This window comes from Mustela nivalis, assembly GCF_964662115.1.
Source record: "Mustela nivalis genome assembly, chromosome: 3".
Classification (NCBI taxonomy): Eukaryota; Metazoa; Chordata; class Mammalia; order Carnivora; family Mustelidae; genus Mustela; species Mustela nivalis.
The window spans coordinates 97935076-97956233 of record NC_139022.1 but is presented as its reverse complement, the minus strand read 5'-3'; the positions used below and the strand labels follow the sequence as shown (position 1 = coordinate 97956233).

The window sequence follows — 21158 nt, the reverse complement described above, 5'->3', positions numbered from 1 at the left end:
TACAAAGCTGTGATCACCAAGACAGCATGGTACTGGCACAAAAATACACACATAGACCAGTGGAACAGAATAGAGAGCCCAGATGTAGACCTGCAACTCTATAGGCAAATAATCTTCGACAAAGCAGGAAAAAATATACAGTGGGAAAAAGTCTCTTCAATAAATGGTGCTGGGAAAATTGGACAGCTATGTATAGAAGAATGAAACTTGACCATTCTCTTATACCGCACACAAAGATAAACTCAAAATGGATAAAAGACCTCAAAGTGAGGCAGGAATCTATCAAAATCCTAGAGGAGAACATAGGCAGTAACCTCTTTGACATTGTCACAGCAACTTCTTTCAAGACCTGTCTCCAAAGACAAAGGAAACAAAAGTGAAAATGAACTTTTGGGACTTTGTCAAGATAAAAAACTTCTTTATAACAAAGGAAATAGTCAACAAAACAAAGAGGCAACCCAAGGAATGGGAGAAAATATTCACAAATGACACTACAGACAAAAGGCTGATATCCAAGATCTATAAAGAACTCCTCTAACTCACACATGCAAAACAGATATCACATCAAAAAATGGGCAGAAGGCATGAACAGACACTTCTCCAAAGAGGACATAGAGACGGCTAACAGATACATGAAAAAATGTTCATCATCATTAGCCATCAGGGGACTGAAATCAAAACCACATTGAGATACCACCTTATACCAGTTAAAATGGCCAAAATCAACTAGTAAACAACTAGTGTTGGAGAGGATGTGAAGAAAGGGGAACCCTCTTACACTGTTGGTGCAAATGCAAGTTGGGCAGCCACTTTGGCAAACAGTGTGGAGATTCCTTAAGAAATTAAAAATAGAGCTACCCTATGACACTGCAATTGCACTACTGGGTATTTACCCCAAAGATACAGATGTAATAAAAAGAAGGGCCATCTGTACCCCAATGTTCATAGCAGCAATGGCCATAGTAGCCAAACTGTGGAAAGAGCCAAGATGTCCTTCAACAGACGAATGAATAAAGAAGATATGGTCCATATATACAATGGAGTATTATGCTTCCATCAGAAAGAATGAATACCCAACTTTTGTATCAACGTGGATAGGACTGGAGGAGATATGCTGAGTGAAATAAGTCAAACAGAGAGAGTCAATTGTCATATAGTTTCACTTATGAGCATAAGGAATAACATGGAGGACATTGGGAGATGGAGAGAAGCGATTTGGGGGAAACTGGAGGGGGAGACAAACCATGACAGACTGTGGAGTCTGAGAAACAAACTGAGGGTTTGGGAGGGGAGGGGGATGGGGGGGTTCTGTGAGCAAGGTGGTGGGTATTAAGGAGGGCACGTACTGCATGAGCACTGGGTGTGGTGCATAAACAATGAATCTTGGAACACTGAAAGAAAATTTAATTTAATTTAAAAAATCAGAAGAAATACTGTTAAGTCTCATTCACTGAATACTAAAAGGCATTTTTATAAAATTGCAAAAAAAATTTTTCACCTTCATAACAATACCCTGATATGTTATTGTTGGAGAAGGAAATACACCAGTTAAGTAAATGAACGTTACCCAGTGAGTAATTTTCTGTGTGAGATTGGAACTCAGGTTCATCTGGTTTAAGAGTCCATTCTCCCTACTTTATGACTGAAAGGTTACATAAACCTTCATTCATACACCCATTCATTCAATCAACAAGTATCTATTATGTGCTTATTATGTGCTAGAAACTGTTCTAGGTGTTGAAGATATATAGGAGTGAACGAAACAGAGACCGACTCTGCTGTTATGTAGCTTACATTCTACAAGGCAAAAAGAAGGGCAACAAATAAGTAACTGGGTATAGGACATTTCCAGTAAGAGAAGGGCTAAAGCAGTGTAAAGGTAACTAGGGAGTGTGTGTCTGTGTGTAAGAGAGAGAGACAGAGACAGAGAGAGATTTGGGGGGAGGCGGAGCTTGGGCAATAGAGATAGAGAGATAGAAAGAGAGAGATCTTAGGCAGGAAGGCCAGGAAAGGCCTCTCTGGTAAAGAAACATTCAAGTGATAGATTTGATAAGACGTAATTGGATTCTGAATATTTTTAGAGGTTAGACCCAGAGGATTCACTGTAGAACTTGAAGAAAGATATGAGACAACAACAGAAACAAAGAATGACTCCAGGTTTTCTGGCTGGAGTAACAAAGAAACTGGAGTTCTTGTTCCTTAAGCTGGAGAAGAAGTTGGACAAGCAGGTTTTTCTCAAGGGGAATGAGGAGTCAGGTTTGGAGGCCACTATTGCATCCCAGCGGGAATGCTGGGTAGGCCATTCAAGGCACTGGTCTGCAATTGGGGTGAGAGGCCGGAGCTGCGGATATGGGTTGAGAAGACGATGTCTCATACCATCGGGTTGGTGGAGGCCACCTAGGAGAAAGAGCAGGTTAAGGAGAAGCCTCTGGCCTGGGTTTGTGTGTTTATGGCTCAAGAGGAGGAGGAGGAATAGGCAGAAGTTTGCGGCCTGGCCATGGCCAGAGAAGGAAATGAAGAGGAGGCCGAGACAAGGAACCCTTTCGGGAAGGAAGCAGTGACTGCCTGTGCCAAGGGTGCTTGAGAGCTGCCTTAGGAGGAACCTGGCTGAGAACGATGGGCCAGATCAGTGAGGGGCCACGGGGGACTCTCCAAGAGCAGCTTTGGCAGAGAGACGGGAAGAGAGGTGACAACTGTGTATAGATGACTCTTTCAAGGCATTTTTCTGCAAAGAGGAGTAGGGAATGGGCAGTAGCTAGAGGTGGATACAGGACTGTGAGATGAGTATTTAAAGCAGGGTGACTGACAGTTTGTTGGGGGACCACACCAGCAATCCTGTAGAGAGAAAAGCCTTAGTGATGAGGTACAGACAGCGGACAAGTGCAGGATGAAGGGCTGGAGTTGGTGTCAGGACTAGGATCCAGCTCCCCAGTATGGGGCTGGCCTTGGATGAAAGCAGGGACAAAACAGATACTGTGTAGAAAATGTAAAAAAAATATATATACATAAATATATTTTTATATATTTATATATTTTTACATATTTATATATTTTAATCTAAAGCCATGTCAAGCAATGTAAGATTCTGTCTCACTTAATCCTTACAATAACCTGGTCAGGTGGCCTAATATTACCTCTATGTTATAAGAGAATCACAGTGCACGTGTGGGAAAGGCTTTAAATGCAGCTGAGAAAGTGAACAGTCAGGGAAAGCTGTGGGTGGAAGTGTGTTTGATGTGGGCCTGAAGAGTGGGTTGGTTCTACATATGTGGAAGGAGCTAAGAAGAGAATTCCAAAAATATGAAAAACAAGAATTCCATAAATACGTAAAAAGGCACAAAAGAGAAGAATGAATCCTGTTGTAGCATGAACCTCAGAACCAGAATGCATGGGTTCTAATCCTAATCCTTGCACTTCTCAGCTGTGTGACTTTAGGGAAGTTACCTAACTTCTCTGTGTCTTGGTTTCCTCATTTACAAAATGAGGATAACAACAACTTTCCCTCAGAGAGGTTTATGATGAGGAATACACACACCCGTCCCTACATCCACAAACATGTATATGTTGGAATTATGCCAAATAAATAATGAGCATTGTATGTCTTAGTTATTATTCTATTATCATTTACAACATGATAAAGAGTTAGAAAAATGTGCATTTTTCTGAACATGGGTACAGGCTTCCAGTAAGCCTGCTTTTGGGGGTCTCTGGAAGGCATTGTGCTTCTGGGTTCCTCCTCCCAAAGAAGAACCAACGATACATGGGCAAACTGGTCACTCTCCCATTCAGTGTTTTATTTATGAAGCATTCCTTGACCATCTACTCCCAGTCAGGGTCTGTGCTAACCAGGACTCAGAGCCTAAAGACAAATGGCAGAATTCCTGTGCCCACGCTTCTCCTGGCCACCAGGACACAAACATGTGAACAGACCTGGGCCATCCAATCCAAAGGCTGTTCTCATGCTGGTACTCCAGAGGAAATGCATCAGGTGTGGGTTAAGAGCGCTGATTTCTGATTCTGAAAGTTTGGACTTGAGTCTTAGCTCTGCGAGTTTACTAAGTACGGCCTGTGTGTGTCACTTTCCTCCCCTGTAACATGGAGAGAGCAGCATCGGAGATGAGATTGTGTGAGCAGCAAACGAGACGATACTGGCCCAGCCTGGCACACACGGCCAGGGATTCTTGTAGTGCTGCTTGGCTTCTCCTTCTGGAGCCTTCTTCCCACAACTGTTATGGTTTGCATGACTCAGAATAGCACGTCCTTTGGAGCTCTTGAGGAAGTCTTCCTGGGAAGCCTCAACTGGAGCTGACTTTTAAGAGATGAGCAGTGTTTTACAGCATGGAAACACGAGGGCGAATTCTCAGGGAAAGGAAATGTCTCGGGGCAAGGCACATGACCCTGGTCCCTTCAGGAAGAGAGAATACCTCTGCTCATCTGTTCAAGGGCCTAGAAAAGACCCTCCCATGTTGGGTGCCAAATTAGGTCCACTGGAAAATATCAGGCAAGGCTCCTCATACTTGACTGGTTCTCTTATCTCTGTCCTGTGTCCTGTCTGGAATGCTTTTTTTTTTTTTTTTTTTTTTTTACTTGTGATTGAGATTCTGTGCCTCTAATCCTGGAAACAGTTCGCGGGATGAATGCTTCCCCACCGTGGTGGAGGGAGTGATGTGTCCTTCTAATGAGGTCCACAGAGAAGGAAAGACAATCCAACTGTCCTCTCAAAGCCCTGTTTGTGCACCAGCATTATTTAGTTGGCCTTTTCCCCCTTCATATGTTCTAATTTTAAGGTAAAGTAGAGCATGGTCATAAAACCAGTCCCCTCAAGTGTGGCTACGAAAAGCACCCGACCAGCAATGGTTAAAACAGCTTGCATTCCTGTAGCAGCTAATGCTTTGTAGAATGTGTTTTGCCTGTGTTTTAAAAATGTGTCCCCACAGCAGCCTTGGTATTTGTCATCATTCCATTCAATAAAAATTTGTTGAGTGCCTATTAAGTACTTGGCATTGTTCTAGTGCTGGGGGTATAATAGAGGGCAAAACGACATGTGGGTCCTGCTCCCATGAACCTTTCAGTCTAGCAGGAAGACAGACATTCACAGAACAGGTTCACAGACTAGGACAGGTGCTCTGAAGCCGCCCGGTTCTCTAAGAGCTATGACCATCATGACCCGAGGGCCAGGGAGGGCTTCTTGGCTTGAGCTGAGAGTCCAAGGCCAGAATTAACAAGGAATGGGGCTAGGGGAGGGAGAAGCTTCCCAAAAGTCTATGGTGGGAGGGAGATTCCTGCGGAACCAAGAACGGTGTGTGGTTGGAGACCAGACAAGAGGGCATGTGCTCAAACAGGAAAGTCAGGCAGGGGTCAGAACACATGGGGCCTGCTAGGCCATTGGAAACCATTGAGAGGTTTTCAAGGCAAGGATTTTTGTGTTTGGGGGGTGGGGGTTGAGGGAGGGAATACAATTTTTTTTTTTTAATATTTTGAAAGTGAGAGCAGGAAGGAAAAAAAACTATTATCTGTGGCCACATATTGTTGATTTACTCTACCTATGAAGGCATTACTATAGCATCCACTCAGATAATGTCTGGGACACAGTAAGTGCAGTAGAAGTGAAGGTCAGTTATTATTACTGTTATTGCTATTATTGCTACTACTGTGATTATCACCATGTGTGGCATTCTGAATGTCTTTCTTTGTGGCCACCCTATGACGTATCATCATCCATGTTGTGCAAATGGGAAACTGAACTCTGAGAGGCTAAATAACTACAACCTCACCCAGTTGGCAAGTGGCAAAGCTAAAATTCAAAGCCCATGATATTTCTGTATTGAGAAAACAATGTCGAGACAAGCTGGGCAGAAGACCTGTCTTTTAACCAGAATGGTTCCACCCTCTAAGAACCCCAGCAATTGCTGAAGCTTTTTTCTTTTTAAAGATTGTGTTCATTTATGTATTTGAGAGTGAGAGAGTGAGCACGCAAACCGGGTGAGGGACAGGAGAAGAGGGAGAGAGAGTCTCAAGCAGACTCCACGCTGAGTGCAGAATCCAGACATGAGGCTCAACCCCACCGCCCATGAAGTGATAACCTAAGCCCAAATCAAGTGTTGGGGGTTCAACCAATGGAGCCACCCAGGTGCCCCAGCAATTGGTGAAGCTTTTGGAGTTGTTCTTGAATTAATCTTAAAGGGATGGTTTGGGTATTTCTACTTATTTGATGTTCCCAGGGATATACACCAATTATTCATTCTCTGCCTCTTCATTTAAATAAAATATGAACTTTGCAACCATAACTTTTCTAGAAGAGACTACAGGGCAACATAATAGCTAACAATATAAAACCTCAAACTCCTATCCATTCTCACATACATTTCTCTTCAGACAAATTCTAAGTAAGTGTAACTAGTTCCTGAGGGACACTGCGATGTGTTTGAGGAAACTCTTCATTACTTAAGATAATGTAATAAAAAAGGGTAACTTGACAGCCTAAGAAAATACAGGAGACTGCAAAATATCATGTACCAAGCTTCCTAAAGAACTAGAATGATCACACTGAATTCTCAATATCCTGCGAATAAGTCTCTTTATTTCCATTTTTTAGGTAAAATTGAGCATAGAGCAATTAAGTGACTTGGCCCTGCTTGCTTGGTATTTAACTCAAGCCTTCCCCACTCAGCTCTGGCCCCTCACTCACAAAGTTAATGTCTGCCACGTGTTATTATCCCTACCCATTGTCTATGAGTGTCACAACAGATTAAAAGACAAGTCTCCTTGCCCCCCCCACCCCCCTAAACCTGGCGATAGGTAGCAAATTAGAAATTGTTTTGATGGGAATGAAACGGGCTTTCCATTTTGATGGAGCACAACAGTTAAATTTGGTTAAAAAACACTTCAAGAAAGTTCTTGGGGGTTGTAGTCGTCTGTATGAGGTAGGAACTTTAGTTCGATTAATATACAAAACAGCAACAGACCACGTATTTGGGTTCTCAAAATCTAAGCTAGGAGGAGAGGACGGGGGACCAATCAGAAATAGAAAAGTCATCTAGGCATCTTCCTATATGAGTTTAGGTCTTTTGTATATGGGAAGTTTCCCTGGAGATTTCTATCCATGCCATTCCCTATCCCTCCCTAATGCACATAAAGACTTATTAAGTTTCTCTCTGTAAGAGGAAAGACTTCTCAGTGGGTCATCTCCTATAGCCACCAATAAAACTTTTAAGGGAAATATCTAATGGAAAAAAATCCTTAAGATACGAAGGTCTGTGAAAAATATCATCCTTGGTCTCAATTCAAGGGTTATCCCAAACTTCTACTTGCTTTTCTCCAGGGGCAATGACTGAAAATCACTTCCCAGACTAATAAACACTCTCCTTGTTTTCTCTACACAGCCCACGATCCCCAGCTCCTACTCTGAGGAGGAGGAGAAACAAGGGTGGGTTTTCGCAACAGGCTGCTCACGAGCTCCATTCCAGAGAGTGAGGCTGGACAGAGGGTAAAGGCAGCCTCTCACTGCCCCAGCCCTCTTCAATCAGTACTGCTTATAGGGCAAGCCTCAGGCTGAAAAGCAGCCAGCCAGCCGCTTTTCTTGAAACTGCTCTTTTTCAAGGATGTAGCAGATCAAAAGAAATGGGCAAATCACACACAGAATATGCACAACCGGCTACTGGCTCCAGAAGCGTTGAAACCTGCAGCATTTGGATGAAGGCGGATTGCCAGAATGTTGACGAGGTACACACACACACATACATACATACACACACACACACACGCATGCACACACACACACAGAAAGTACACACGCACACACACACACAGATGCAGAGTGCGATAGGTTAGAAGGTAGCAGAGATCCCCAAAAGGACCGGCGACTGGGGACTGTTTGTATGAGGCTCAGCTCACCCTTGCTATAAGGCATTAACTTAGGACCCCCACGAACCCCATTTCCAGCGAGCGCTGAAAGTCAACAGTGTCTTCCTGCTCTGCAACCCAAGTCCAGACTCCGAGCAAAACAATCCGACAACCGACACCCCGCAGTCATGTAGTACGCTAATACTATTTTGCTAATTGCTTTCTTGGGCATGCACCAAGTTATATTAAACAGACAGTGACAAAACAGAGAGCTTGGATAAAGGTATGTGGCAGCACCTACTGAAAATGTTCTTCCTTAACAGGAGTTCCAATTACTTGTTTGCTTCTGAAGTGGAATAAGGGAAACGGGCAAATTATTTCTGATTTTTTTTCTGACTCGGCTAGATCAGCTTTGAGATCACCTTTGCAATATTATCCTGCCCTTTAGAAAATACGTCCCTTTCCTTACAGAAGACAGACTGATTTTAGAAGCAGATCTAAGTCTGTCAGATACCAGCTTTTGCCAGGAACGACAGTCATCTGCTAGCTACAGAAAGCAGTATCAGCAGAGCCTGTGGGAAGTCATACACCAGCCCACTTTTTCCCACCCACCCAGACACTCTCCCTCTCTGGTCTGTACCTTCCGTGTGGCAGCTGGAAGAGAGGATGGTATTCGGAGGTCTGAAGATGTAAGGCAGGTAACGAGAGAAGCATTTCATCTTCCAACAAAAATAAAAAATAAAAATCTAAATAAAAAACCAGTCTCCTGAATCCATAAGGATTCTCTTGGCCTTTAAAGCTGGCTACATCACCATATGTTTATGTAGGTTCTCCCCTGGATCTGCAAAGCTGGGAAGCCCGAGGAATAACTGGAGATGGGGCCCATTTTGCCATCAGCGCCAGGAAGCACTGCCTTACATTTCTGCATGCAGCTCAAACTCAGAAGCCCCCAAGCAAGCCGGGATATAGCCTCTTCATTGGCTGCAGCTTCTCCGAGCAGGATTTGCTGAGTAAGTCAGTCCTGCCTGTAAACACACGCTGAAATGCCCTGCCTGAAACCTCTACCTTTTCCCGTGTGGTCAGTTTCTCCTCCTGCAAGAGAAATCCAGCAGGATAGGGGAGCACTGAGGATAAGTGACCATCTCTTCTTCAGCTGGAAGATCAGATGAAACAAAGGCAGCACAGTGTTCCACCCTGGAGAGGGATGGCTGTTAAAAGAGCCACCCGTAATGCCATGGGTCTCAAGAATATTAAAGTACAGTGCAATGAAATGGGTCTCTGTCCTTGCTTCATCTAGATTTAGCTCTATGGTTTTTTAATACGAAAGCGCAAACAATAGGACCATTTATCATTTAGGTGAAGCCCAAAGCTGGGGTGAGTAGCCGGTGACAGAGGGCTAACACAGACAGATTCTGTGCTCCACGACAGGCTTTTTTTTTTTTTTTTTTTTTCCCTGCCAGCCGTCACACCAAGGCAGTAACCTGGTTCTGAGTTATTTGCTGTGAGAATTTAAAGCCACAACACAAGAATGGAGGCTAAGCCCAAGGAAACTGACCCTTCACCGACTGGTGTGCCCTGATGGCATGGAAAAAGTAAGTCGATCTAAGAATTACATGACTTTACCAAAACATTCAGATTTCACAAGAGGAAGAGACGGAATGAGAATACCCCTCATTGAAGACAGTTTGAACCACCACATAAATTTGGATGGGGGAACTGGTTTGGTTTTGACCCATCAAATAATAATGATTTTGGAAACCTTATTACCAGAAGGCAAGCACAAGGTATCGGTTTGGGATTGATAAGTTCTGCCAAAGACACCATTGTCTATGCTAGAGAAAAGGTGACTGTCCTTTGTGCTGCATTCGGAGACACAAGGAAATGATGCAATGGTCTATAAAAGAAAACCAATATTGCCCCGAGAGGGATTTTTAAAAATAAGATTTAACACCAAATTTTAAAATATGATTTAATGTAAAAATATAAAATGTCTTGCTCTAATTGCATTAAAAAGGATTAAATACCTAGGAATCAATTTAACTAAGAAGGTGAGTGAGACACCTGCACTCTGAATATTTTAAGACACTTGTAAAAGAAATTAAAGACAACACAAACAAATGGGAAGACATATTGTGATCATGGATTGTAAGACCTAATATAGTTAAAATGTCCATATTACCCAAAGCCATCTACGGATTTAATGCAATCCCCATCAAAATACCAATAGCGTTTTCCACAGAACTAGAACAAATAATCCTAAAATCGATAAAAAAAAAACACAAAAGACCTCAAATAGCCAAAGCAGTCTTTTTTTTTTTTTTTTTTTTTTTTTTTTTAGCCAAAGCAATCTTGAGAAAAAAACAAAGCTAGAGGTATCATAATTTCAGATTTCAGGATATACTACAAAGCTATAGTAGCCAAAACAGTATGGTAACAGCACAAAAAGAGACCAATAGATCAATGGAATAGGATAGACAGCCCAGGAACAAACCCATACAGATGGCCAACAGACACACGAAGAGATAGATACTCAGTATCATTAATCAGCAGAGATAAGCAAGTCAAAAAACACAGTGAGATACTACTGCATATCTGTTCCAATGGCTGGTACCAAAAAGACAAGAAACAACAAGCATCTGTGGGATGTGGAGAAAAAGGAATCCTTGTGCACTGTTGATGGGAATGTAAAATAGTGCAACCATTGCAGAAAATGCAGAAGTTCCTCAAATAAATAAAAATAGAAATGCCTTATGATTCAGTAATTCCACTACTGGGCATTTACCTAATGAAAACAAAAACACTATTTCAAAATAATATGTGCATCTCAGCTTACTGCAGCATTATTTACAATAACCAAGATACGGAAGCAACCCAAATGCCCATCAATAGATGAATGGATAAATAAGATGTGGAAGATATATATGAAATGGAATATTACTTGGCCATGAAAAAGAATGAAATCTTGTCAAGTGCAACAATATGGGTGGACCTAGAAGGTATAATGCTAAGTGGAACAAGTCAGAAAGAAGAACAAATATCATATGATTTCACTCATTTGTGGAATCTAAAGAACAACCTAACAAATCAAAACAAACAGACTCTTGAATACAGAGAGCAAACTGATGGACGCCAGAGAAGTGGGTGGGGAGATGGGGGAAGTAGTTTTGGCGGGTGAAGAGGTACAAATTTCTAGTTATAAAGTAAATAAGTCACAGCGATAAAAAGAACAGCAGAGGAAATATAGTCAGTAATATTGTAATAATATTATATGATGACAGCTGGTGACTACATTTACCACGGTGAGCACTAAGTAATGTATAGAATTGTTGAATCAGTCTGTTGTATACCTGAAATTAATACAACATTGTATATTCATTTACTTCCTTTAAAAGAAATATGTGCCTTGAAATCTGGTAGAATATTGTTTTCATCCTTCATTGCTTCTCCTCTTTGCAGATATACTTAGCACTGGAGAAACATACTGGGCTTTCCAGGGAAGCAAAAGCTTGGAGCCATAAAGTAATTATGGTCTTTGTCCAGGCCATGATATATAAATAGACCCTTCCACCAATATGCTTTCTGACTTTTGGATCAACGTGACAGGATAACAAACTATTGGCAGAGACAGGATGTCCAGCCCTTCAAAGGTCATATAATGCATCACTTCCTTAGACCCAGGCACCTGGCAAGGCTGGGCCATCCCAAATAAGGTGCTGTTTAAACAATGCCTAAGTGGTCTGGTTTGGCTGTATGGGTCATCTTAGCCTTGTGACACAAGAGCATATCTGGAGCTGTCTTCCTGAGTGGTATTATACCTGCGACCTGTATTCAGTGGAGTGGAAAGCATGTGGGCTTTGGAGTCAATATGACCCAAACTTGAATCCCTATGTATTCCATTTACCAGTTGGGTAGATCTACACAAACTTTTATACCTGTGAGTCTTCGCTTTCTGTATCCATAAGATGGGACCAGTGACAGGGTTTTCCTTGACACAAGAGCATATCTGGAGCTGTCTTCCTGAGTGGTATTATACCTGCGACCTGTATTCAGTGGAGTGGAAAGCATGTGGGCTTTGGAGTCAATATGACCCAAACTTGAATCCCTATGTATTCCATTTACCAGTTGGGTAGATCTACACAAACTTTTATACCTGTGAGTCTTCGCTTTCTGTATCCATAAGATGGGACCAGTGACAGGGTTTTCCTTGTGCCTTCTCAGGTTGAGTGAGACAATAAGCACATGAAGTACCCATTGCCCTGTGGCCACGTGATCAATGGTTACTATTGATGCCATGTTTACAGTTGCTGTGCACCTGCTCTGACCTTCTGTGGCCAGACAGGAACTTGAGAGCAAGGACAGAACAGGTATGATGAGGAGAGTGGTGCCACAACTAGACAGCCAGGGTTGAAGCATGTCTTTGAAACTGACTTACCTGTCATCTAAGCCTCGTTATGTAGCTAATAGGGATAATAACAGAAATAATCTCACATGATGTAAGGGCCAAAGAGGATGGCTGGTATGAAGGGTTTAGTACAGTATTTAGCAAAATATAAGTGCTTCCTAAGTTTACTTGCTATGTCTGCAGCAGTAACATCAGCCCTGAGTCACAGTATCTCATTGCATTTACCTACCCATCTTGTTTACACAATGAGACTGGTAACTTCCTAAGGGAACTCTCAATGTCTAATTCATCTTTGTACCCCAGGCGCCTGGCACAGAGTACTCAATAACTATTAGTTGAAGGAGTGAATGAATGGATGGATGGCTAGATGGGTAAATGAACACATATGGGAGAAAACTTCTGAAAGATGTTTGAGACTCCTTTGGGGAAGTCTTTCACAGCAGAAATGAATTTGAGCCCATTATAAAGCTGGAATATATTACTCAGGCAAAGCTGTTATGGAATTCATGAATTGACATGCTTCCGCTTGGCATAATTTAGTCTTAAATAAACAGTAGGCATTTAGTATATACCTTCTAAGTCAATAGCAGGCACTTAGTAAATACTTCCCAAGTGAGAAAACACTCATGGATTATGCTGCCCATAATTAAAGTGAAAAAACTAAGCAACTTCCCCCATCCCCTCAAAAAAACCTGTCTCTTTCATTAGAAACAAAAGATCAGTGAGGCTGGCATCCAAGTTCCAAACTGGCTGCTCCAGTCCAGCCAGTACCTCTTGACCTCCATGGAAAGTGCCTTTCCCAATCCCACTTTAAAATGACTGAATCTGTGCCAGCCCTGTGCATCCCCCCTCCACGCAGATGTAGAATGGGCAGGAAGAGGGGGCAGAAAGAACTAATGTGGAATCTCTTCATTCAGATGATTCCAATGCAGTTGGTTTGCACTCTACCATTTCAAGTGGTTCAGTGCCCTTTTGTATCTTTTTTTCCTCTTTGATTCTCTGAACCATTCCATTTTATAGATGGGAAAACAGGCTGAGAGCATATAATCATTATCAAAGCCAGCCTCACTTAAGGAACTTGCAGATTTCAGAGCCATCAATGCTATGAATTCAAACTCTCTCTCTCTTTTTAAAGATTTTATTTTTTGAGATAAAGAGACAGAGAGAGAGAGAACAAGGAAGGGGCAGAGGGCGAAGCAGACTCCCTGCTGAGCAGGGAACCCACTGCTGGACTCTATCTCAGTATCCGGGGATCATGACTGAAGGCACTTAATCAATTGACCCACCCAGGCACCCTGATTCAGACTCCCTGAGGACAGACAAGGAATCTATATATTCCATATGACAAGTGATTCTTTTTTATTTTTTTAACATATAATGTATTATTTGTTTCAGGGGTACAGGTCTGTGAGTCATCAGTCTTACACAATTCAAAGCACTCACCATAGCACATACCCTCCCCAATATCCATCCTATCCCTACCCCTGACCCCTCAGCAACCTTCAGTTTGTTTCCTGAGATTGAGTCTCTTATGCTTTGTGTCCCACCCGATCCCAACTTGTTTCATTTTTTCCCTCCCTACCCCACACGACCCCTAGCCATGCCTCTCAAATTCCTCATATCCGAGAGATCATATGATAATTGTCTTTCTCTGACTTATTTTGCTCAGCATAATACCCTCTAGTTCCATCCACTTCATTGCAAGTAGTCCAAGTGATTCTTATTGAACTTTGAGAACCTCAGGAGTGAGGTATTTTGTTTCATGCTTTGGCTTGAAAGGTAAGGGTTATAGAAAGTTTTTCAAATACTCTTGTTCCAAATCATGTGTCACACTGCTTTGGTCCAACATTTTGTTGGCATTAGTGAGTGATGGAGTGATTTACTGACTCCTGCTCTAAAGGAGGGCATTTTCCAGAAAAAAAGAGAAGAAAAAAAAAAAAAGAAGGACTAATACACTATCACATTACAACATCACCGGGTTATGATGGAAGGAAGGGGTCTGAAAAGATTCTTTGGGATTACACAGCCCCCAAAAGTCCATGCCAGAGATCCAGTCTTGGGCATCAGGCTTTATTTACAAAAAGTGCCCGTTAAATGGCAATTATCTTACTGGGAGCCGCAGTGAATAAATAGTTGGCAGTAATTAACCCCATCAGCAGACTGAGAGTCTTATATAGCAAATATCATCACAGATAAGAGCAGGACGACCAAGAAAGGAAGGGTCTTTCTAAGGAGACAAGAGGCTCAAAGGCATTGGCAGAGATGCCTGGAGGGAGGGCCCAAGAGCATAGAGCGATCTCTGAAAGGGAAACCAGGAGCCCAGGAGGAGGGAAAGATAAAGGTGACCCATTTTAGGTGCCACGTGAGAAGGGCCTTGGAGTCTGGCAGAACAGAGCCTAGAGACAAGAAATTCCCCCAGATGATTTCCACATGCCAGGTTCTGACATCCAGTTGCAGAAAAAAAGTAATTAACTGGGAGATTGTTGAGTGATGCACTATGGACTGGGGTGCTCCAAGTTTTTCTCCAGACCACCTCCTGAGAGATCAGAAGCATTCGCTTTGGTGTTGCAAAGCCCCAGCTGGAGTCCTGGCCTCAGGGCCTCCTAACAGCCCGCTGTGCACTGCTTATGGTCCACCCCCACTGAAGCCCGCTTCTTCTGGGAAACTTACCCTGATCGTTCCCTTTTCACATGCCCTTACAACCTCCTCTGGGGGACATTTCATCATTACAGTTTTTCATTTTGCTCAGAAGGAAAGTAAATCCCAAGAAAACAGAAATTAGATTATTTAAGATGGGTCAGGATGAGCCTGGCCAGGGTTTCACTTTGAAGCCAAGACAAAGCAAATTCCTCTTCATTCTCAAGTCTTAAATAAAATGTCACATCTTCAGGGAGAGGCTACTTAATACCTCAGACTGGGCCAAATCCTCCTGCTAGAGGCTCTCAAATACCATCCTTTCCTTTCAAAGCAATCATTCATTACTGAACATATTTATTGAGCATCTACTTATGTCTGGCACTGTACATGGTACTAAACAATCAATAGTAAACAAGACAGATGAGATACCTGCCCTTTTCTTCAGGGGTAATTATCATTCCTAACATATAAGGTGGTGGTGAAGATTACATGAGCCAATTCATTAAAGTATTCAGAATTTTATGGGGCATGAAGTACTGTTCCATGACTGTGATAATTGTTGTCAAGTATCTAATTCCTTAGGCAGGAAGGAGAATTTTTATTTTTCTCTGCTGAATCCTGAGCGTGAAGTTCACTGCTTGGTGCATAGTAGGCATTCAGTAAGTTTGTGCTGGATTGAATTGATCTGCACTGAAATAGGCAGAATTCTGACATAATTTTCATCCCCTCCCCCATAATCTCCAGTCAGTATGTGAATTTCACAGCTTGGTACATTCTGATTTGGAAGGAAGAGGAACCTCTTGGTTAGTTCCTTTATCCATTCATATAATCTTTTTAGCAGCTATTGAACAGTAGGCTTCTAGCAGCAGAGATAACCACAGTAAATAATACACTGAGGTTTAGCTCATTGAGTTTATATTCTAAACGAGGGAGAGGGACAGTAAACAGGTAAACATTATATCAACAAAATTATCTCAGATTGTAAAAAGGAATGATCCAGTAATTCATCCAAAGAAAACAAAAACACTAACTCAAAAAGATAAATGCATCTCCATATTTATGTGCAGCATTATTTACAGTAGCCAAGATATGGAAACAATTTATGTGTCAAGTGATGGATGAATGGGTAAACGAAATGTGTATATATATACACAATGTAATATTATTCAGCCATAACAAAGGAGGAAATCTTGCCATCTGCAACAACATGAGTAGACCTTGAAGATATAATGCTAAGTGAAATAAGACAAAGAAAAATATGATAGGATCTCACTTATATATGGAATCTAAAACAAAAAAAGCAACCCCCTTTCCCCAACTCAGATACAGAGAACAGACTGGTGGTTGCCAGAGATGGGGTGGGTGATTTGTGGGCAACATGGGTGAAGGGGGTCCAAATGTACAAGCTTACCAATATAAAATAAATATGGGATAGAATGTACAGCAAGGTGACTGCAGTTAGTACTGTATTGTGTATTATAAAGTTGCAAAGAGAGGAAATCTTAAAAGTTCTCATCATAAGAAAGAAAACACTTTAACTATGTATGGTGATGAACACTAACGACACTTACTGTGGTGATCGTTTCACAGTATATACAAACATGGAATCACTATACACTCTAAACTAATATAATGCCATATGTTAATCATACCTCCATTTTTTAGAAAGCAGAATGGAGAAAATAAAATGGGGGTTGTGGTAGAGAGTGACTGCTTGGCTTAGATGGTCAGAGAGGGCTTCTCTGAGGCGGTGACATTTCAGCGGAGGCCTGAAAGACAACTTGCCTGGCCAAGAAACGGTTTCGGCTCATTCTCTTACCCAACTCTGCAGCAGCCTGTACGTTTTCTTTCAGAGCAATTTTGTCTTCTACTTCAATTAGTTAACAATCTAATTCTTTAAAACTAATAGTTTTTGTCTGAGATCAGCGGGAACACAGATTGTGCTGTATTGCTCACCACGGCACCCCCGAACTTCCCTGAGAGGCCAGCAAAGACCTGATTCACACGGCTGATGGGGAGTCTGGACCAACGGCTCACACGGTTCTCTAGGCATGTGACTAAAGCAAGGAAGAGGTGGGCGGCTACAGATAAGCCTAAGGAGGATTTTGAAGACGAAGGACAGGCTCGACTGAAAGCAGATGCAAAGGGAAAAATAGAACCTAGCTGGTTACAGCAGAAGATTTTGGCTCTCAATGAAAAGACTCTACAGTGAAAAGCATAATAAAGCCAAGCACATTTTCCACCGAATTTTATATACTAATTCTCCCAGGAGCTACAAAAAGTAGACAGCTTCTCCTCATCTATGAAGAGATATCAGAGCAAGTAGGTAATATTTCTTCATTTGAAAGCATATGAATAGGACTTGATTTTCATAATGATAACAACAGTAATGACATCAACCATCCAATCCGAGTTCTTCTGGGGTCCTGACCCTCTGCGAACCACACTGCCTAGGACATCTCATTTAATCCTCTTGAAAAACTTATAATAAAGTCAATTTATTTGCTTATACATGAGGAAATTTGCACAGAGACGTTAAATAACTTGCCAAGTGTGAGCCAATGGAGGGACTAAGTTTCCTGTGCAGACTTCTCGCTCTTACCCCACCCTGTCTGGATGCTGGGCTGTTTCCCATGCTGCACGATCTTGACATTCTCTTCCCTGGTAGTCTGGTAAAGAACAGAGCACCCAGAAGGGAACTCAACTTCTGTGTCTACTGATATGGAATTGGTGGGTATTTGATCAGGCTGGTCAAATTTACTTCTACCCTATTTGAAAGAAAGGATCTGCTAATGACTAGTGTCATTATGTGAGGGAACTATAATCAAATCCACACACCTACCCATCGATGCCTCCAGAGAGTCAAGATGAATTTAAGGGTTACTTTTTCCAAGATACCATGGGGGTGGAGGAATATGTAAGGCAGAGAGTGTAAAGGTGAGTGGGGAGGTAAGACATCAATGAAAAATATGAATATATTACCAATTACAGAAGGGCCCTAAGAGCATTAACAGATAAAGTGCAGACTAGGAAAATCTCACATGTCATTGGGACATTGGGGTGGATTCCACAAAGACTTCCTGGAGGTGGCAGCATCTGAGATCGGCTTTGAAGGACAGGGAGAATTTGAATCTGTGGACATGTGAGTGAAAAGAACATGCTGGTAGGAATTAAAAATTAGAGTTTGGCAGTAAGGGACCTCAAGAAATATTTGGGGAATAATGCATACTTCTGTTTATTGGTCTATATAATACTATGAAAGATGGTTTTTAATGCTACTTTATGAACATGAAAATAATTACATTTCCTTAAAATTTTACTACATCACTATTCACAACTCAAATTTACCCTAGTTATTCTAAACTAATGGCATTATGACACATTTTATTTTATTTTATTTTAAAGAATTTATTTATTTGACAGAGAGATCACAAGTAGGCAGAGAGGCAGGCAGAGAGAGGGGGGAGCAGCCTCCCTGCTGAGCAGAGAGCCCGATGCGGGGCTCGATCCCAGCACCCTGAGATCATGACCTGAGCTGAATGTAGAGGCTTAACCCACTGAGCCACCCAGGCACCCCACATTTTAAACCTATAAAGCAGATTCCAACTTCGCCATTTGGGCCAGACACTAATTAGCTCTCATTTGGAAATAGGAGACTTCAACCTCCCTTATCTGAGCCAGACAAAGAACTGCTCCATTATTCAGTCTATACAGTGTCTCAAAGCCTTTGGAAGAAGAACCCATTCCAAAGACAATCCAGAATGTGCTTCCATTTCCTCAAAAGGATTTGCTTTGTCTGCTTCTCTCCTGCACATCTCTGGGCGGTAATTAAACCATGAACAAATGAAAACAACTCAATATGCTAGGATATTAATAAGGCATTTTTTAAGGCTATCTCTTTGAGCCTTCATGCCTGGGAGTAGGCAGCACCATTTGCTTCTGGACAGATGAGAACATTAGAGGATTTTGAAGTAACTCAGCACATGAATCCAGGTGGCAAGACCTTAGCTTTCTGACCCTTAGGCCACCCTTTGTATAGAAAAGAAAAGGTTTGTGGGGTGCCTGGGTGCTCAGTGGGTTAAAGCCTCTGCCTTCACCTCAAGTCATGAGGCGTCTTGGGACTGAGTCCCGCACCGGGCGCTCTGCTCAGTGAGGAGCCTGCTTCCCTCTCTCTCTTTCTGCCTCTCTGCCTACTTGTGATCTCTGTCAAATAAATAAATAAAATCTTAAAAAAAAAAAAAAGAGGGGTGCCTGGGTGGCTCAGTGGGTTAATGCCTCTGCCTTCAGCTCAGGTCATAATCCCAGGGTCCTGGGATCAAGCCCCACATCGGGCTCTCTGCTCCTCGGGGAGCCTGCTTCCTCCTCTCTCCCTCTGCCTGCCTCTCTGCCTACTTGTGATCTCTGTCTGTCAAGCAAATAAATAAAATCTTTAAAAAAAAAAAAAAAGAAAGAAAAGGTTTGAGAGATCAGGTTTAATGCCTTCTGCAGAAAACACTTTGAACACAAGTTTTCCCTTGCTTCCAAGAGGCCATAATAGTAAATCTTTGAGAGGGGCAGGGGAGAAAATGGTCAACATGTTGTTCCGAGGTATGGAGAGAAGACTTGCTTGCTCAGCAAAGACACCCCCAAAGGACTGCCATCCTGTACATGCAGCATGCACAAGAGTTCTGTGTGTTCTGCAGAGCAATTTAGTTTTTGATTCAAATGTCAAGCCATTTGAGAGGCTACGTATTCACCCGTCTCTTGCATGGGGAGAGAGTTATACACTTTGCTTTCTATTTCAGTCTGTGAGTTTCGCTCTACAGCTGGGTTGAAGCACGTCAGCACTAGTGACGTACTGGCCTGAATAATTCTTTGCTGAGGGTGGGAGTAGGGCTCCAGGTGGGGAGCGGGTGCTGGGGGGGGGTGCTCTCCTGGGCACTCTAGATGTTTAGCAACATCCCTGGCCCCAAGCCGCAACATGCCAGGACCACCTTCCACCTCGGTGGTGATGATCAAAAACGTCTCCAGATGTTGTTAAGTATCCCCTGGGCCCCTACACACACACACACACACACACACACACACGGAGAATTACAGACCAGGGCTGGAGCCATCGCCACGTGAATTGTAACTATAAACAAGGCAACTTGGTGCCAGCAAATAATCATTTGATGAACAGTCAGCAAACTATGTGCTTCTGCGATTCTTCGTGTCTTCATTTCCTCCTCTCACTCTCTCACATGGCTGCTGTGTAAATCCCATGAAACAATATTTGTAAAAGGGCTTTTGAAAATTTGAAAATAGAATGTTGTTGCTATTTGGTTTACCTGGGTCTTTAGGCAACCACTGATGCTGGCATGTTGGAAAATGACAGCTCTATTTTGTAATAAATAAATAAATTTTTAATTTTTTTAGAATTCAATTTAATTACATATAGTATATTAATGGTTTCAAGGCTAGCATCTAGTGACTCATCAGTGCTTATTACTTCAAGTGCCCTCCTTAATGCCTATCACCCAGTTACCCCATCCCCCAACCCACTGCCCCTCCAACAACATTCAGTTTGTTTCCTGGAGTTAAGAGTCTCTTACTCTTTGCCTCTCTCTCTGTTTTCATCTTTTTTTATTTTCCCTTCCCTTACATCCATCTGTTTTGTTTCATAAGTTCCACATATGAGTGAAATCAAGTCTTTCTCTGACTGACTTATTTTGCTTAGCATAATACCCTCTAGTTCCATCCATGTCATTGCAAATGGCAAGATTTCATTCTTTTGGATGGTTGAGTAATATTCTATTCTATTGTATATAATTTAGATTTAAAGGAATCCCATGAATGCAGTCTATATACAAGGAGTTGAAGGCAACAGTTAGAAACATCACTCTTGCCACTAAAATGAACATTAGAGTCTCCTTTCTTCATGGCCATTGCTGATTGGAAACCTGGAATTAATTCATGCATTTGTTCAATAGATACTTGTTAAGTACCACTGTGTGCCAGGCACTGTGCTGGGCACTAGTGATAGTTATACAAATTGTAGCTGTAATAGGCACATCAGACCTGTCCTGCTTTAGTGGAGGTTATAAGCTAGTGGAGAAAACATATAAGGAATAAGGAAACTATAATGCATTGGGCAGGTGCTATGAAGGGTAACAGCCTGGACCTCCTAGAAGGGCCACCAGGAGATAGGGGAGCCGGGCTCTGAATGATCAGGAGGGGTTTGAAGGCAAAGAGAAGGTGAGCAGTGTTTCTGGCAAAGGGGAGAGCATGTGTCTGGTGCTGGTGGAGAGGAGCTATG

The 21158-nt window shown here is 42.2% G+C and overlaps 1 protein-coding gene across 4 annotated transcripts in view; it reads right to left on the bottom strand.

The window, feature by feature from the left end:
- The window catches only part of PPP2R2B (protein phosphatase 2 regulatory subunit Bbeta), a 459837-nt gene that overhangs the window by 421588 nt on the left and 17091 nt on the right, over positions 1–21158 (bottom strand). Inside the window, exon 1 of one of the 4 annotated variants that reach the window (XM_082726031.1) lies at positions 8483–8860. The exons of 2 other annotated variants lie outside the window; for them this stretch is intronic. In XM_082726031.1, the coding sequence (XP_082582157.1) occupies positions 8483–8561 (79 nt within the window). In that variant the 5' untranslated portion in view covers positions 8562–8860. Of the gene's footprint in view, positions 1–8482; positions 8861–21158 lie in introns of those variants that run through there. One more of the 4 variants, XM_082726027.1, reaches the window with a different exon arrangement.